This window comes from Rhinichthys klamathensis, unplaced genomic scaffold, assembly GCF_029890125.1.
Source record: "Rhinichthys klamathensis goyatoka isolate OS25496 unplaced genomic scaffold, OSU_Roscu_1.1 h1tg000486l_1, whole genome shotgun sequence".
Lineage (NCBI taxonomy): Eukaryota > Metazoa > Chordata > Actinopteri > Cypriniformes > Leuciscidae > Rhinichthys > Rhinichthys klamathensis.
This window is the reverse complement of record NW_026606973.1, coordinates 631,613-651,028: the sequence shown is the minus strand read 5'-3', so window position 1 is coordinate 651,028 and position 19,416 is coordinate 631,613. Positions and strand designations below refer to the sequence as shown.

Genomic DNA, 19,416 nt, shown 5'->3' with positions numbered 1-19,416 from the left:
TTTTGCCCGACCCAACTGTTTTGATTTACAGAATCTAGATTTTCAGATCCGTCTGCTTCCAGGTATGATTTATGGATCATTGATTAGCAACTGTAGTCCTCAGTCTCCCTGTAGCTGTAGTTATTAATCTGATCCCAGCGGGACTGTATTCTACATGCCATGAGCTTCTGGATACTGGAAGTTGATGACATGCTGAGTTTTTCCTGAATAAAAATCTTAGAGAAACTAGTTACTATAGTTTAATTGAGTGAATCTCACTTTAAAAAAAAAAAAAAGGGTCACATTTCACCCCAAAAGAATCTAAAGAATTTTTTTTTTTTTTTTTTTACTTAAAATATATTTAATGTCAACAGCATTTTGACAATACATTTCCAATTCTTCCCCCCCCCCCCCCCCCCCCACTAAATTAACAGATATCAGCATTTTTCCACATCACACCCCAAAATCAAAAGAAAAAAAATGAAAACTTTTCATATTTTTTTCATTACTGATTTTAAGTATACATTAAGCCTTTTTTGCATTGAACGTTACGGTTTTTTTTTACAATTATTATTAGTTTCCTCATTTTCTTTATTTAAAATATAGTGCTGTCAAATTTATTTGATCGCAATTAATCACATCTAACAAAATGTTGAGTGAACAATATATGTGTCTATATATACTATTATATTTATATATATATATATTATATGTGTGTGTCTGCATATATATATATATATATATATATATATATATATATTATATACACACACACTCACACACATACACACATACACGCGTATACTATGTGTGTGTGTATATATACATATATATATATATATATATATATATATTGTGTGTGTGTATATATATATATATATATATATATATATATATACACACACAGTACACACACATATTATGTAAACACAAACTTTTATGTTAGATGCGATTTAATCAATTTGACCGCACTAGTAAATTTCATATTTTTTTCATTACTTATTTTAAGTATATATTAAGCCTTTTTTGCATTGAACGTTACGTTTTTTTATTATTATTATTAGTTTCCTCATTTTCTTTATTTAAAATGTAATGCTGTCAAATTTATTTGATCGCGATTAATCACATCTAACAAAATTGAGTTAACAATATACAGTATGTGTGTATATAATTGTATTTATATATATATATTATGTGTGTCTGCATATATATATATATATATATATATATATATATATATATATATATATATATATATATATATATATATATATTAGGGGTGTAACGGTACACAAAAATCACGGTTCGGTACGTTTTCGATACAGCAAAAAGTAAGAAATGCCAGAGAATTTCCTATTTGTTAAAAGAAAAAATATTTTTTAAATAAGTGTGAGTTTTCCTACATCTTGAAACTTTCAGGTCTATAAATGGGTGTCATCTTTGAAGGATGAACAAATAATGTTTTGGTCATCATCACATTAAAAATAATATTTAAATATATGAAGAGTTCAGATGCAAAAGCCATTTGAAATTTTGTTCTAGAATGATAATTTTTATCAAGCTTGTATATTTAAGTTCAGTAATTTCACTTAAATGGCAATGAAGATTACCTATTAATTGTCATTTGAGTGAAATTACTGAACTTAAATATACAAGCTTCATAAAAAAGATCATTCTAGAAGAAAATTTCAAATGGCATTTAGAGGCTTTTGCATCTGAACTCTTCATATATTTATTTATATAATATTTGAGTTTTGAAGTGCTGGAAAAAGATGTGTGAAGAAGTTCTTGAAAGCATTTCACTATTCCAGCCAAACTGGTTACATTTAGTGTTACTATATTAAATCCATGGTGAATGTTGCTGGTCTGTGGACGTAAAGTATTACTAGTTCATTGACGGCACAATGTTTCTCCTGGTGTCCACGTCAGCGCTGTTTGATCTAATAGAGATCTACGGTTAATAACGGAGAAATGTGAATGCTTCTCACTAGATCTCGCAGCGATGTTATTACTTCAGTGGCGAATTCAAATGTTTTCTTCACTGGATCTCTTTGCGCTGTGTAGTTACAGTGTCGCTTGATCGAGATCGGCTCGCGCTGCACAGATGTTGCTGGTCCGAACTTATAAACGGTCCGTGAAGCACATAATGAGTAGCGCTGTTTCGTTCCGCTTTCATTACGTTTGCCATTTGATGTTGCGCAACGTTGTGGTGATCGCGCCAGCGCGAATTTTGTCGGCAGGAAAAATGGTCCAAGGAATCGTTCGGTTTGTATGCGTACCGAACCGGAAGCCTCGAACCGAAACGGTTCAATACGAATACATGTACCGTTACACCCCTAATATATATATATATATATACACACACACACATACACACACACACATACATAGATATTATTTGTGTGTGTATATATATATATATAATATATATATATATTGTGTGTCGTGTATGTGTGTGTATATATATATATATATATATATATATATATATATACATATACATATTATGTAAACACAAACTTTTATGTTAGATGCGATTTAATCAATTTGACCGCACTAGTAAAATGCTATTTTCTTTCTTTCTTTCGATTTTTGGGGTTGAATACATTCTTGCCAGGTTTTGTGAGATTGACCCAGTTAGTTAGTCTTAATAGTTAAGTCTCTTAGTTAAAGTCTTACCCAAGAATTTCTCCTCGTTATCTCCCAGTGAAAAGGGTTTATGAATGAATGAGTGTATGATTGATGTGATTGGATGATTTTTCCCACACTAAGGCTGATTTAGGCACTAGTTACAGACTAGATGAAATCGAAGTGTTCAATCACCATCGGTAACTCCGAGCAGAGCTGTGCTTTATCACCTCTGACTGCCATCCCGACAGACTGTATCCCGAGGGCCAAATTACAGACAGACAGAGGAGAAAAAAAGAGAACAAAGACTTGCTGTCCACGCTTTAGCAGCGAGACATGACCTAAATGTGCAGCTCACCGGCTGAGCACGAACACACTGCGGTGCCGACACGTCAACTAGCTTTGCATCTTTATCGATGTCATGGTTCACGTAACCACGCCAATATGAATAATAAACGAATATGCATAAGTAACATACAAAATAAAAGCATTATCAGCGAGAGCATGCGGTTTGAGCCTCTGGGCTGCCGTAGTCTCGCCTGGGGCTTGTCCTTTATCTGCTGATTCCAGGTCAGATCTGTGATGTTTTAATGAGTCTGGTTTGGTTTAATGAGTTTGAGCTGCTGCTCCGTTTCTGACTATTGTTCATACATTCAGCACAGTTTTATGAAAAATCATCTGTATGTTTGTATGGCCTGGATTTCCAAACATTAAACTAGTTAAATTGCCTAATTAATGGTGATTAACAACTATTTTATATCCGTGTTAAACGTTTTAACCCATGGATTTCTGTTAAATCCCTTTTTTTTTCTCTAAAATGTTATTATTTACAAATATGTGTAAATTAATAAGCTATTGCATCAAAAATATTACCTTACAGGCTTACACCAAAAGACTCATGATATGTGGCATGTTTATATCTATGGGGCTAGTTTAATCAGTCAGTTATTGGGCAGTTTTAAGATATGTTTGTGGTTAAAAGAGCATGAAAATCAAGAAATTCCCATGATACTATAAATTAGCCATAGATCGTGTTTTATTTCTTCACTCGATGTTCATTTCTGTGGCCAGTTGCATAAACGCCATCATGATGATCAGTTTAATTTAATGTAACTTGTATCATGTTGCCTGGATCGTGTCTCTGAACCTTCAGTCTGAGGCCGAACAGATCCTCATTCACAATCTTAATCCAATCCCAAGAGTCCCTGCCTTCTGTGAAGCGGATTGGGCGTGCTTTCGCAGAACGGGGCTGTTTGATTGGCTGGTGTTTCTGTCCGTAGAGCCAGACTGAAGACTGGGGAGGTTTGGCCAATGAGGAGATCTTATAGGGGCCGGAGCCCCGCCCACCCTGTCAGCCGATTGGTAAATGGTGTGATTTGCCTGAGCCGATTGCTGATTGGGCATGATGAAGCTCTCGCTCGCTCTGATTGGAGGAGACGTGGTGACGTGACAAAGGGGGGAGCATTTAAACTTAACTTAACTCTTGACCTTTTACCTGGTCAAAATGTGGTCACAAGATTTCTAGCAAAAGGATAATCAGTCTTAAGTTGGAGCAAAACAGCAACCAGAGAAATGCATTATGTAAGAATTAAGATTTAGTTTAAGCATGCAACCTTATTTAGTTTATTTATTATGATGTATGAAATAATTCAGAATGGATTATTAGCATACAAGTTATACAAACTCCATGCATTTATAAACTGCATCTTTTACTTCTAAAGAGAAGATTTGAAAGCGAATCCTAATCTGTGTATACTGTGTGTCGCAGGATCAGTCTTAAAGGGCCAGTCATCGTAACTCCTGTCATGTCTTCAGTTATCGGTTTGCATTTAATTACCATAATGGCATATTCAGCAAACGACTGAACACATTCTCTGAATGCATGCATGTAATATGAATGTGTTGCGTTTAAAGGCACACACCCCGTCTCCACGATCAGACGCTGTGAATGTGTGTGTCTCTGACGTGATGATGCCTGATGGGAACTAACTCGCACTGGATGACAACTAATGCTTTAACTGCGGTTTTATGCTCTCCGTAAATTGTGCCTGCATAAAGATGTGCATTACTCCCTCAGCTCAGAGTGTGTGTGTGTGTGGGGATGAGAGATGAGTGTGTCCCTTTTCATTTTGGGGCTTCGCCACTGCATAAATATCCCACTGCATCAGAATAAATCACATTATGCGGTGAGGGGTTTGTATCTCTCTCTCTCTCTCTCTCTCTCTCTCAGTCTCTCTCTCTCTCTCTCTCTCTCTCTCTCTCTCTCTCTCTCTCTCTCTCTCTCTCTCTCTCTCTCTCTCTCTCTCTCTCTCCCCCCCCCCATGTCTCTCTCTCTCTCTTGCGCTCTGCCTTTTGCTAATGTTCTTAAAATTATTGAATTTAGTTTATTAGATGAGCAAATTCTATCAAGATTACACACACAGGTACTAAAATGCTTAATTTTTAAAGTATATAGGCTACAGGGAGATCTACACGCATACAATTAATTCATTTTTGTAAATAAAACATTTATTTTTCAATTATACAATATTTCTTCTTTCAGGAATGTTCTGGAGTTACTTTTATCAGGTGGATAATTGACAAACCACTGGAAAAAACTATTAATATTTGAATATTATTACATTTAGGAAGGGAATATATATATATATATATATATATATATATATATATATATATATATATATATATATATATATATATATATATATATATATATGAATCTGTGTTTATTATATATATTTAGTAAATGCATTCTCTTATTTTATTCAGGTGAAATGTGTCCTGGATATTGTTAATTTTATCAGCTATTTTTTAATTTAGTCTTCGTCCCATGTCTTTTTTTATTTGTTTTTATCGTATTTAGTCCTGTTTATGTTTAGTTGACTTAATGTCTGGTCTTTTAAGTCTATTTTTCGTCACTGATATTTCATGTTGATATTGTCCCCGTTATCATTTAATGACCTTATTGTCGTCTCGTCTCAGTAATGGGAAAAAAATGCTTGCAGACGAACATTTTTCGTCATAGTTTTAGTTGAAAATGAACACTCATGTTTTTGTGGAAGGCTATGTTCTCCCAGACTGATTTCATATTCCTCAGTCAGTTTTAATAATCTGATTAACATTCTTTACATTCTCACTGGTATTATATGGATTTAATTTTGTGTGGCTTTTCTTTTTTCAAGTAACTTTATAATAAACTAATTTGAAGCTTTGGGGTTGAACTTCAAACGAACGCCGGCCTCTGTGTGCCGAGGTGTTTTTAATTAAAAGCACACGGTTCTCCGTCAGCTTAGCTAATGAAACCCGGGAAAGTCAATCCGGAACATTCCTGACTGAACAGCAGAGATCCCACACACACACTCGCACTCAAAGGCCCGCGGCTCCGACTTCATCAGAGGACAGAGACTGACAGCGAGACTGACGCTCATATCCGTGTTTGAGGAGAAACCTGAGGGAGACGCTGCACTGTCGGAATTTGCAAACCTTAAAATTATTAAGTAAATAAACAAATGCTTAATTGAAAAAATTAAGTTATGTGAACTTCACAATTCCACATTACCGTACTTAATTTTTTTTTATTAAAGGGATAGTTCACCCAAACATGTAAACTCTGTCAGTAATTACTCTCCCTCATGTTGTTCAACCCCGTAAGACTTTCGTTCATCTTCGGGACACAAATTAGGAGATATTTCTAATTAAATCGGAGAGCTGGATCACTCCTCCATAGGCTTCTATTGTAATTGAAACTTGCCGGCCCAAAAAGTTATGAAAGACATCGTTAAAATAGTCCGAGTGACTACAGTGGCTCAATCTTACGTTTATCAAGCGACGAGAATACTTTTTGTGCGCAAAAAACAAACAAAAATAACGACTTTATTCAACTCTTCTCGAGTGAGTTCATGTTGTGTAACAGCGCAGCGCTTCGTCAGAACGTAGGCTCACTATTGGCCAGCATCACACACATGACCAGCGTCGGCCAATAGTGAGCTCACTCGAGGCCCACACAAAAGAAGATGAATAGTTGAATAAAGTCGTTATTTTTGTTTGTTTGTTTCGCACAAAAAGTATTCTCGCCGCTTGATAAACTTAAGGTTGAGCCACTGTCGTCACTCGGACTATTTTAACGATGTCTTTAATAACTTTTCTGGGCCGGCAAGTTTCAATTACAATAGAAGCCTATGGAGGAGTGATCCAGCTCTCAGATTTAATCACAAATATCTTAATTTGTGTTTCGAAGATGAACGAAAGTCTTACGGGGTTGGAACAACATGAGGGTGAGTAAATACTGACAGGGTTTTTCATTTTTGGGTGAACTATCCCTTTAAGCATGAAGCATTACTTAATAATTTTAAGGCGACGGGTATCCTCAATTTTTTTTAAGTTAAGTCAACTGATCACTTTTGACAGTGTGTGAATCTGAAATCGCCCCCTATACCCTCAAATAGGGCGTTATTTGAGGGGACATCCATTTGTAGTGCTGTCCGAAACCATAGTGGACGTTGAGTACACTCATTCAATCCCACAATGCACTGCAATAACGGCTGTCCGAATTCACTCCCTCGTTTTCATTCACTCCTTCAAGTGAACAGTATTAGGGGACTTGCGTAGTGAATGAGGGATTAGGGGGCGATTTCGGATTCAGCCCATGTGTGTGTCTGCGGATCGATCGGATGCTGAGGTGGCTGTAAATCACGTGTGTGTGTGTGTGAATGTCCTGCAGGTGTTCTGAGTCCGAGCATGTCCTGCGAGTCCTCCGTTCTCTTCCAGAGTTAGCCGGCTCGAGGCGAGCGCTTCAGGTGTGGCTCTCCGTCAGTCGTAGAGTCGTGTCTCTGCTGTTAGTGTCGTCGTGGCTCTAGATGACCAGTTTAACACAGATGTCATGAGCTGTGTGTGTTTATATGTGTGTGTGATGCCGTCCAGTCATTGTGTTTCCGTGTTTCTCATTGTCCTCTTCCCTCACAGAGTTTATGGTTTATGTCACCGTTAATAGAAAACCAATGCTGTACTTTACAGCTGCAGTTCTCAACTGGTTTGGTTTCAGGAATAACTATTATATATTTAGATGTTATATTAATAATATTTAATACTTATTATAAATATATAAAGTTACATATGTATTTATATAGAAATATAATATTGTGTGTGTGTATATATTAGGGTTGTCAAACGATTAATCACGATTAATCGCATCCAAAATAAAAGTTTGTGTTTACATAATATACTTATTATTTTGTATATAAATGCACACATGTATGTTATACAAATGTTTATATTTATATAAAATATACATTATATATAGGCTACATTCAGTCTATATACAGTATATACATGCAAATATTTCTTAAATACACATGCATGTGTGGGTATTTATGTATTAAAAAAAATTATACATAGTACACACACATATATTATGTAAACACAAACTTTGATTTTGGATGCGATTAATCGTGATTAATCGTTTGACAGCCCTAATATATATATATATATATGAACATACATACATACTTAATATATATGATGATAATAGCCTACCAAGGCTGCGTTTATTTGATCAAAAATACAGTAAAAAAAAAGTTAAATATTATTACAGTTTAAAAAGCTGTTTTCTACGTGAATACAAAAGTTTTGGATCTGTAAGATTTTTTAATGTTGTTAAAAGGAGTCTCTTCTGCTCACCAATGCTGCATTTATTTGATTAAAAATATATACAGGTGAAACTCGAAAAATTAGAATATCGTGCAAAAGTTTGATTATGAGCGTACAGTTTATTAAAAACTTTTCACAATAATCTAATTTTGACTTTGGGGTTTTCATATCTGTAAGCCATAATCATCAAAATTATAACAAATAAAGGCTTGAAATATCTCACTTTTCATGTAATGAGTCTATATAATATATTAGTTTCACCTTTTAAGTTGAATTACTGAAATAAATTAACTTTTGCACTATATTCAAATTTTTCGAGTTTCACCTGTATATATAAAGTAATATTATGACAGTGTAAATCAGCTGTTTTCTATTTTAATATATAGTAAAGTGTAATTTATTCCTGTGATCAAAGCTGAATGTTCAGCATCATTACTCCAGTGTTCAGTGTCACATGATCCTTCAGAAATATGATGATCTAATATGATGATTTGATGTTCAAGACACATTTATGGCAGTGATACATTTTAATTCAGAATTCTTTGAAATAGAATCTTTAGTAACATTATTAATTTCTTTACTGCCACTTTTGTTCAATTTTTAATGCATCCCTTGCTGATTAAAAGTATGAATTTCCTTAAATAAAATCCTACTAACCGCAAACTTTGGAACAAAAGAGTATATAATTACATTTACTACAGAATAGATCTAGAGATTAATTGCAGTTATTTTAATCTCTTGACCGGATTAGTTAATATATAATCCTACTGTATAAAGTCTGAGCAGAATGTGTATTAGTGCATTTACATGTACAGTAAAATGCTGATTTCTATTGTAAATCTGCTCATATACTGTCGAGGTATGAGTGTAAGATGACTGAATGCTACTCTGGGAATTTACATGCGAAATGAAAGCGAGGTAATGCACACAAATCTGTCCGTTCAGATTAAACTGTTTTTACCAATAATCGGTGTGAGACTGTGCATGTAAAGCACTTGAGTTTAATGTGTTCACTGCATGTCGTCCTGCACGTGTCTGTCTGCATCTCACAGTTGTGTTTGTCTGCAGCATTTTCAGTGTGTGTGTGTGTGTGTCTCTCCTTCAGCCCCGACATGAGTACTTTAACGTGCCCGTGTACTGATTGGCTGCTGCATGCCGAGCCACTCCCCCTGCACGCCTGACTCCGCCTCTGTCTCAGCACCGTCCAATCAGAGAGCTGCATCTTGGACCCGGTTTCACCTGCAGATATAGTGGATTTTGTCAGATAGTGTCAAATGTTTCATTGTGTGTTTTACTTTATGCTGGTCCTTCATCTGAATTGATTTTATTCCTGTATTCTTCAGGCGACACTCGTTCATGTAGCTTTAGGAAATCAAAACTCCGTCCAGCTTAAAAACCTGAATAACTCTCACCGGTTCTTCACTCGTACAAATGGACATTATTTAAAATACAGTGACAAATTCATGAGAGTACATCTGTGTAATCATACGGACTTTTCAGTCTTTGTTTCAGAGCAAAAATGCCATTCTTAATTGTTGTCTTCATCTTGTTTTACTATTGAAAACAAAAGTGAATGACATAGACTTAAGATAGAGTAGTAGAAAACGGGTTAGTAATATTTAATGCTGTTTTGATTCCCACGTAAGGATATTTTAAGATGTTTTAGGAAAATAATTTTTGCTTTAATGATTTCTACACTGCAAAAAATAATGTTCTTCCTCAGTATTTTTGACTTGTTTTCCATTTTCCAGCACAAATATCTAAACGTTCTTAAGTCAAGATGCATTTACTCGAGAAGCAAAATTACTTATGCTTATTACTTACGAGTTTATGCTTAACACAAGAAAAAAAAATCTTTTACATTACATTAATTATATTATATTGGGATGCACCGTAGGGGTGGGCGGTATGACCAAAATTCTATTTCACGGTATGACTAATTTTATTTCACGGTAACGATATATTTCACGATATAGTTATTTATATACGTAGCTATTCTCGAAAAATCGACAAAAAGGGCTTTGTATAATAAATAAACCCAAATACTTTAGAAATGAAAAGTACTTCACATAGTTTTCTTTTTCTCTTATTTGGTAAATTATTTCTTTGGTAAACTATTTTGATTGCTAAATATAAACAAAACACACTCATCAACTTTTAGATGAACTGCCCCCAACTGATTGATATTAAATACAACTCATAGGTGCAATTAAACTTTAAATAAAGTGTTGCTGAATAATTTTTCAATCTCATATGCTTTACTTCATCAATCAGTTTATAATATCTGAATATTTTATATTGAACTATTCTATTCATAATAAATTAGTTACTTCCTTTTAATTTTCTAGTATAGTAATACTAGTTACGGTATGTTTAAATGTGTTCCCCGGTACATTTTTGCCCTGTCTGCTTATACACTGCGTTTTTAAGGGGCTTGTTTTGCTCTTTTTGTGATATCTGGCAACCCGTCACCTGCAGCTTTAATCAAGAGAAGTTCAAGTTCAGAAGTGACTAGCAGGAGAGCAGCATGAAAACCGAACAGCAGCTACTGTTAATGGTGACTAAGTAGCCTAGTTTAAATTATACACACCTTGTAACTGTGTGTTTTTTTTTTTTTTTTTCATAGCCCGGTGAACACTGACTCCCTCTCAGTGCGTGTGCACGCGCGCGTCTTTTACATCAGTAAAATGCGATCGGTAAATTTGAGTGTCTGTCAAGTTGTAATCAGTATCGAATCAAAGGAAGCTTTTATCAGCTGGTTCAGTGGCCAATTGTTTGGAGTTAGAAATATATAACTCGCGCTGCATATTTATTAATTTTGCCTCAGATACAGGATAATACATTCGCTTTAACAAGCAGCTTACCACGGCAAACTGTTTGCGTGTCATGCTGCGATTTTCGTGTTTAAAACTATACATAAGAGACGGAAAGATGCCGATAACATTATTTAAGGTTATTTCTATTCGTTACGATATTGATATATGAACTGTCATTGTCAATTAATGTTTTCCCGGTTGCGAGCGCGCTCTAAACTGTAGTGTGCTGCACTGCTCTAATTAACTGCTGCGCCTTTCCCCCCGAAAATATCACGTTAACAACAACAACCCTTTAGTAAACGTAATTCCTTTGTGGATGCTCTTGATCTGCTTTCTCCATGTTTCTTTGACAATTCTCAGTGTTTCAGTCTCACGCACGCTGCACCCGAGTTAACCACGCCCACTTATTTGCATGTCGCGGTATACAAAAAAATCTGTTACGGTTGACATTTTCTACCGCGTCATACCGCCCAACCCTAATGCACCGATATGGAAATTTTGGCTGATACCGTTAACCGATAATTCTTTATATTTGAAAGGCGATAACCGATATATCGGCCGATAAATCTAAATCCAAATCCAAGTTTTTATATAATTTTTCAGAGCCTGATTACAAAAAAAGTCTCACCATTAAAATCCATATCCTAAACACACAATCATAATGTTGTCATGATAATCTGATGTAGCCGATATGACAGACTTGTTGCATTTTACTGTATTTTTTTTTTTTTTTTTTAAGTGATTCAAATCATATTTCAATCAATTTAAACACAATGTTGAACAGTGTGTATCTGAAGTGTCTCAGCTGATGGAAATAATACAATATTTATTGGCTTTAATATATCGGCCAAATTTTCTTATCAGGCCGATAACGATAACATTAAAAATAAACATATATCGGATGATACCGATATGGTGGCCGATATATGGTGCATTCCTTATTATATTATATTCTATTCTATTCTATTATATTGTAAATCCCTTTAAATATATTTTTCTGACCACACTGACCTTTTTATGTCAAGCATAAACCTACTTAATTTTGATTATTAATGCTGATGGAAAAACATCTTTTTTTTTGCAGTGTTCAGTTTGTTTTAGGCAAAGCAATCCTCAGAATAACAGCTGTAAGTTTACGATTGGTAAATGTTGTAATTTATAAATTGTGAGTTTGTATGTGCGTTGGCAACTTTAGTTTTTTTCGTGATTTATTTAGTAAAACCCCTAGTGAAAAATAAATATACTAAAATGTATTAAAATACATTTTTTTAATGCTAAGTAAGTATACTACAAATACATTTACATATTTATGTACTTAATGTAAATATCCTGTAATTGTACTTTTAGTATACTAAATTAATATGCTTAAAGTCTGCTAAATTGGAACAACTAATTTTGTACGTAAGTCACTTTAGTTATCCAGAAATAGTGCTGAAGTTCAACTAAATATATATATTTAAGTGTGTTTGTGCTAAAGTGGAACTATTGCAAGTATACTTTAGGAACACTTTAAATATCTTACATTTAAAGATGTTATACAGAGATCATACTATCCTCAATAATACTGATATTAAACACATTTTAGGCTTAATATTAAGAAATGTACATTGTGCAATAAATAAGTACTCCTCGTAAAAGTTGAATTATAATATTTATATCAGTAAGTCTCAAGCGATATGCCAGTAAATATGTATATGTATTTGTTGTACACTATTTTAAATACATTTTGGTATAGTCATTTATGTTATATCAAATTATCAGTTATTTTTAATGTGTCCACTCACTCACTCTCACTCACTCACTCACTCACTCTCACTCTCACTCACGCTTATATAACATATAGAAATGTTTGAATGTCTGCATTAAATAATAAATATGAAAACAAGTGTAATTTTTTAACCCTGTAAAGTCTAACATGAAATGGTCAGAAAAGTCTAATATTTTGGAACAGTTTATTGAAGTTTTAAGCAAAATGTTGTTGTTTTTTAAATCTGAAAGGAACAGTTTTTGTTTTATTTTGAGTATCATATTTGATACATCAGGCTTTTATGGCTCATACATTCTGTAATAGTGAGAAATATGGAGAAAAACCCCCCAAAAATATGCAATTTGGTGCAGATGCTGATATTTATATGTATTCAAAAATGATAAAGAGAAGTTCTGCGATAAGTTTGACTGAAGCGCTGTATTTCTGCTGTCGTTATACACGTTTTACACCTACAAACACTTCTGCACTGCAGTGTTCGATACAATCTATGAATGTTTAATTGAATAGTTATAGCGTTAGATCTGTAAACACATTCATGTTTGGAGGTACAGTTTGTTTCACAATGAGTGTTTTGAATCGCTGAGAATATGAGTGGATGTAAATTCATGTAACGCCGTAGAAATAAACAAATGAAATGTGAGAATTTCAAGAAGTGTGTGATTGTGTTTATAGCTTAGGTGTGGATTGTAGAGCACATGAAACCTGTCCAGATGATATTTCACACGAAAAATAGAAAGTATATTTTGCATAGCCTATTTTAGGATTTAAATATCTTTTCATTGTGCATTGCATGTTTTTTTTTATGACAATTAACACATTCAGCACCCAAATGTTCTTTATTGCACACACACACACACACACAACAGAATCTTAATGCCATTTTCTTTTATGCTCAATGCATATGGGATAAACCTGATACTGATATAGAAAACTTGATATTCAATATTAATTGATATTAGTGTAATATGAAAAAGTTTATCATTACATTATGATCTTTCATTTATGCTATATATATATATATACAGGTGAAACTCGAAAAATTAGAATATGGTGCAAAAGTTCATTTATTTCAGTAATTCAACTTAAAAGGTGAAACTAATATATTATATAGACTCATTACATGCAAATTGAGATATTTCAAGCCTTTATTTGTTATAATTGTGATGATTATGCATTATAGCTATGAAAACCTTTTCATACTATTCTAATTTTGACTTTGGGGTTTTCATAAGCTGTGAGCCATAATCATCAAAATTATAACAAATAAAGGCTTGAAATATCTCACTTTGCATGTAATGAGTCTATATAATATATTAGTTTCACCTTTTAAGTTGAATTACTGAAATAAATGAACTTTTGCACCATATTCTAATTTTTCGAGTTTCATATATATTTCCTTTTGATATTGGGATGAAATATGACCTGGACATGATTTGTTTCGCAACTGTAATAATGTATATCTTGATTTGACACAGAACAAATGAAAGTTTGTTAAAATGATGTGTAAGGGTCCGTTTACACGACCGGTTTCAACTAAAAATTTAAATATTTTTATGCGTTTTGGCCGTTCATTCACACGACAACAGCGTTTGGTGGGCCTGGAATACAAACTTTTGAAAACGGGATTCAAAGTGCAAGTTTTTGAAGATGATACAGTTAATGAATGAATTTGTGAAACAGTGACATCATGTATGCAGTGTTGGGGTTACAGGTAGGCCTAGTTCGAGTCACGTAATCGGATAACTGTTTTCCAAGTAACTAGTAAAGTAACACATCACTTTTAAATTTACAGCAAAATATTGGAGTTACTTTTTCGAACAATTAACTTGAGTAACTCTCCGTTCCCCGTGTTGAGAGGAATCGTAAGTTCAGAGGCGTTGTGTGTGAATATGATCTGTTCTAGTCTAAATGTGAACATTACTAATCTCACTTGCACAACAGATTCAGTATTCCTGAAAATGGATAAAAACAGTGCAAACCTGCAAAAAATGCAAACTCAGAATATTACGCAAACCTTCACTGACTAAATATGTTAAATAACACAAATGTACTTTATGTATTTAATCTCACTTTATTAATCAATGTCTTTCCTGCTGACCTTCAATGATCCAATTCAGCCATACTAACCAAAACACCTTTAGATAAACGTCACATTTGTGTTTCATTTTTTGTTTTTATTGTTGAAGAGCGCTGAACTTTATTGTTTGAGCGGCACCCTCTACTGTACAGGAGTGAATCTGCATTTCCTTCAGGCTTATTCACTTCACTTATGATTTGCCAGAAACAGAATAAACTTTTTAGTTATTTAAAAAACAAACAAGCCCAGCCCAGATGAGAAAAAGTAGCGCAAAAATAACGTAACGTATTACTTTCCATAAAAAAGTAACTAAGTAACTCGCAATGTTAAGTTTTTAGGGAGTAACGCAATTTTGTAATGCATTACTTTTAAGAGTAACTTTCCCCAACACTGTGCGCATGTGTATTGTGTTCAGTCTACAGTGTTTCTTTACAAAGTGACAGCGCCATCTACTGGCCTGGCAGCAGAACACAGCGTTTTTAATCGTTTTCTCAGATCCGTGACAACATTGTCAACTGCACACGAAAAACTTTTTTACTATATAGTCGTGTAAACGTACCCTAAGCAGTTTTTCTGTTTGTTAAATGATCCGGTAAGTGTACGACCAGACTCAGAAAGTCATTTCAAAAGTGGATCCGGTTTGATGAACGATAACATGAATTTACAAAAGCAAATCGTCCATTTTGATTGGATGTTGTCTTTTGGGAAAGGTGTGTGACGTGATATAAGTTGATCTGTGTTCTCGTTGGGCGTCGGTGTAAACTCCTGGACCGACAACGCAGGGTTGAGCGATAATTGGGTTTTAATCCCGACGGGAATCTTTGCAGCTCAGAAATCATGAATGATTCAAGACTCCTGGAGAGAAGCGGACGTTAAAGATCCGCTGGGATGCTCCCGTCTTTACCGGGCGTTTAAGACCGGAGTACTAAACTCACATTCAGTCAATCTGATGAACTACAGAAATACAGCTTGCCTTGGGAACAAAAGGGTTTCTGCACATAAGTTTTATATTTAATGTGTTGAATTTACACTGTAAAACGTGGTAACATGCAATTGTTACACTGTAAAAAAGGCTTGATCGATAAGTCGTGTCAACATGTTTTTACATTACTTTTAACTCATCAAAATAATTTAAGCAATTTCAATTTTTAGAAGTTATATGAGATTCAACTCTAAATTCAGTTTAATATAGTTTATAATTGAAATGACTTGCACAGGTAATTTGATTATACTTAAAAATTGAGGGCAGCTGCTGAACTGAAGTTTTTAAGTTAAAATAGGAGGAAAGTTTTTTTTAGTGTTCAGAAAAATAATTGCCGTATGTAAGAAAAAATGAAGTGGACGTCGAAGATCTCAAAAATGAAGTTTATTACAGCATAGCAGTGGCAAGGCACACGAAGCACCTTGGGTTCACCGGCGTCAGAATGAACCCCGAACTCATCCCAGCGTAAACATTTTATACCGTCTTACATCTGTCTTCCCCCTCAGCATGTAAATGAAGCTCTCTCTTAAATGTAAATTGAGAATAACAAATTCGTCTTCTCTCTCAGCGTGGAGCTGAAACTCTATCTTAAATGTAAATAGAAGAGAACTTAAAGTGGTACCTCTGTGTCCATGTCTTTGATATTCTTTCAAATAAGAATGGCCAAATGTTTAAGGTGATAACATCTCTTTGAAGCTCCCTAATCAAGATGGTTCCTGAATACCCGCTGTCATTCCCACGCTATAGGTAATAAACGTGACTCTGTGATACTTTTAAGATTGTAAGGAATTAATTCTATGATAAATAAGCTCTTTTAAGTGAAGGAACATTTCAATATATCTATATTGGAGTGGAAGTTGGATCGGAGCAGACTATAATTTCTTACAGACCCCCCTTTGATGCTCTTGGCCCATAAGTAGCATCACATCCACTCCCTTTTCCTAAATAACACCTCCCTTTCCTGGTGGGCAGGTGCCCAGTGGCGGTGGCATCCTGGCTTAGGTTGTCCCCCTATGGCCATCGGAGAATCTTACCCGTCATAGGAATGACACCTCATGCACACTGGTTACAGCTCTACTTCACTTGAGCAGAATTATCATAGTTGGTGTTAAGAATTTTTTTTTTTTTTTTTTTGGAAAAGTATTTCTTGGGTTTGAGAGAGGTAATCAAGAACCATCACATCCAACGGGAACGTCCAATTTTGATCATAGAATTATCTTCAACCTGACGTTTCAACATGGAACACATACAGCATAACATAATGTACTGACTGATAATAAGAATGCATACATACACATACAGCTGTTTTAAATGTTACATTCCAAATTAAACCAGCAAAGGCAATATCTAAATCTCCATCATGCATTTGTTTTGCCAAAATCTTTGTCTTTTTCTTCAAGGCCTTGTTGGGCTCACAATGTGTATCAGTGATGTTAGCATATTGTTTTAGTTTTGATCAATTTAAACAATCAACAATCAATAGACTGTGTGTGTGTGTGTGTGTGTGTGTGTGTGTGTGTGTGTGTGTGTGTGTGTGTGTGTGTGTGTGTGTGTGTGTGTGTGTGTGTGTGTGTGTGTGTGTGTGTGTGTGTGTGTGTGTGTGTGTGTGTGTGTTTCACACAGGGCGTGTGATGCGTCAGTGCAGCAGTGTTGGAGTAGTAGTGCTTGTAGTTAGTGCATGCTGCCTCTGCATGCTGCCTCTGCTTGCCTCTCTGCTTTCAGCTACTGCCACCGGATAGCCCTCTGTTTTTAGGGGTGAAAAGAGGAGCCGAGTGTGTAAGCCTCCTCAGCCGGTACATAGCCTCTCCACTGCCAAGATCTCGTACACGCCTCCCCGTGGCACACATGGTAACTGGTCCCTTGAGGTTCCAGGCAAAGTTGTACGGGATCTCGGAGTAGCAGTGGGCCCCAGAGACGCGGCATGCAGGCCCATCGGTGAGTGGAAACGCCCTGATGCCCGTCAACCACTGTCCCAGTTATGGGTAAATAGCCCCAGCTATGGGTAAACAGTGAAGACCTCAACGGCGGCACAGGCGGAAGATGGTGATGTGAGAACCACCACAACGGCTGGAAAGGCGGAAAAAGGCAACCCCAGGCCACGTGGGTTAACTCAGGAGGGTACAGTGGCTAGGGGAGCAAACCCCGAAGACAAACCTGCACCTGGGGACAGGCAAAGGCGGAGTCCAACTGACCGGACCACCGGCAGCCCCCTGCAACTCCTGCCAGACGAAGGTCGTCATGGGTTCCCTCATGCCACTGGAAGTCATCTGGTAGGAGTGAAGATGGTGGGAGTGAGGTTTGCGCACCCACACCCTCACCTTAATCCTTACCTATGCGCAAGCTTCTTGCCCCCCCCCCCCCCCCCCCCCCCTCCCCCCCCCCCCCCCCCCTCTCCCTCAAAGTCCTGTGGCGATGTGGAATGGTGGTGGGCACAGGCCAAGGATGTGGCTGGGAGTGTCTAACCAAACCATGCACACAGGCGGCAATGGAGTGATGGTCGCTAGGACTGCGGGATGGAGCAGCGCGTCTTTTCGGCAGCTTCCACTGCGACTGAGCAGCTCCACACTGCTCACCCCTGAGATGGGGAAGGACCTGGAAAAGGTGGTCCAAAAATTGTCTGCTCCTCATACTCCGGACGGTAAGCCGCAACCGTCGGAGCATCCCCCCCTTGCGGTCGAAAAATCAAAGTAAAAAATAAGCTAAGTATTGCTTCGTGGAACGTTCGTACACTGCTGGACCTGGCCGAAACTCCTGATAGGCCCCATCGCAAGACAGCACTGGTGGCCCTGGAGCTCGCAAGATATAACATCGACATAGCAGCTCTCAGCGAGACCAGACTACATGGGGAGGACTCCCTGACAGAGGTTGGTGCTGGGTACACCTTCTTCTGGAAGGGGGTCCCCGAAGGCACTCGCCGCAACCATGGAGTTGGCTTTGCTGTAAAGTCTAAACTGCTGCAGTGCATTCCGGAATCCCCCATCGGCATCAATGAAAGACTGATGACATGGCGCATTCCCCTGGCAAAGGAACGCTTCGCCACTCTCATCAGTGCATACGCTCCAACACTTGATGCAGAGTACAACCTCAAAGAGGATTTCTACAGAGCTCTTGATGCCATCTTACAGAAAATACCGGCTACGGACAAGCTCATACTCATGGGAGATTTCAATGCTAGAGTGGGCACGGAGCACCTGGTATGGAGTAAAGTCATTGGCCAGCATGGTGTGGGGAAAATGAACCACAACGGGCTCAGACTCCTCTCCCTCTGTGCAGAGCACCAGCTGGTCATTACCAACACCGTCTTCCAGATGAAGAACAGGCTTAAGACCACCTGGCAGCACCCCCGCTCAAAACACTGGCATCTTCTTGACTATGTGATTGTCCGTCAAAAGGACAGACAAGATGTCCTCACCACCCGTGTTATGCGCGGAGCTGAGTGCTGGACTGACCACCTCATGGTCAGATCCAAACTACTCATGAGCATTCACCCCCGTGGCCCAAGGACAGCTCCTAACAAGAA

The 19,416-nt window shown here is 36.6% G+C and overlaps 1 protein-coding gene across 6 annotated transcripts in view; it reads left to right on the top strand.

Annotated features, from left to right (window-relative positions):
* The window catches only part of LOC130072361 (AP-1 complex subunit sigma-2), a 59,977-nt gene that overhangs the window by 28,388 nt on the left and 12,173 nt on the right, over positions 1 to 19,416 (top strand). The window contains exons 5-7 of one of the 6 annotated variants that reach the window (XM_056237435.1): positions 32 to 62; positions 7,328 to 7,403; positions 9,359 to 9,595. The exons of 2 other annotated variants lie outside the window; for them this stretch is intronic. In XM_056237435.1, coding sequence (XP_056093410.1) covers positions 32 to 62; positions 7,328 to 7,380 — 84 coding nt within the window. In that variant the 3' untranslated portion in view covers positions 7,381 to 7,403; positions 9,359 to 9,595. Of the gene's footprint in view, positions 1 to 31; positions 63 to 3,887; positions 3,970 to 7,327; positions 7,404 to 9,358; positions 9,596 to 19,416 lie in introns of those variants that run through there. 3 more of the 6 variants (XM_056237437.1, XM_056237439.1, XM_056237440.1) reach the window with 3 other exon arrangements.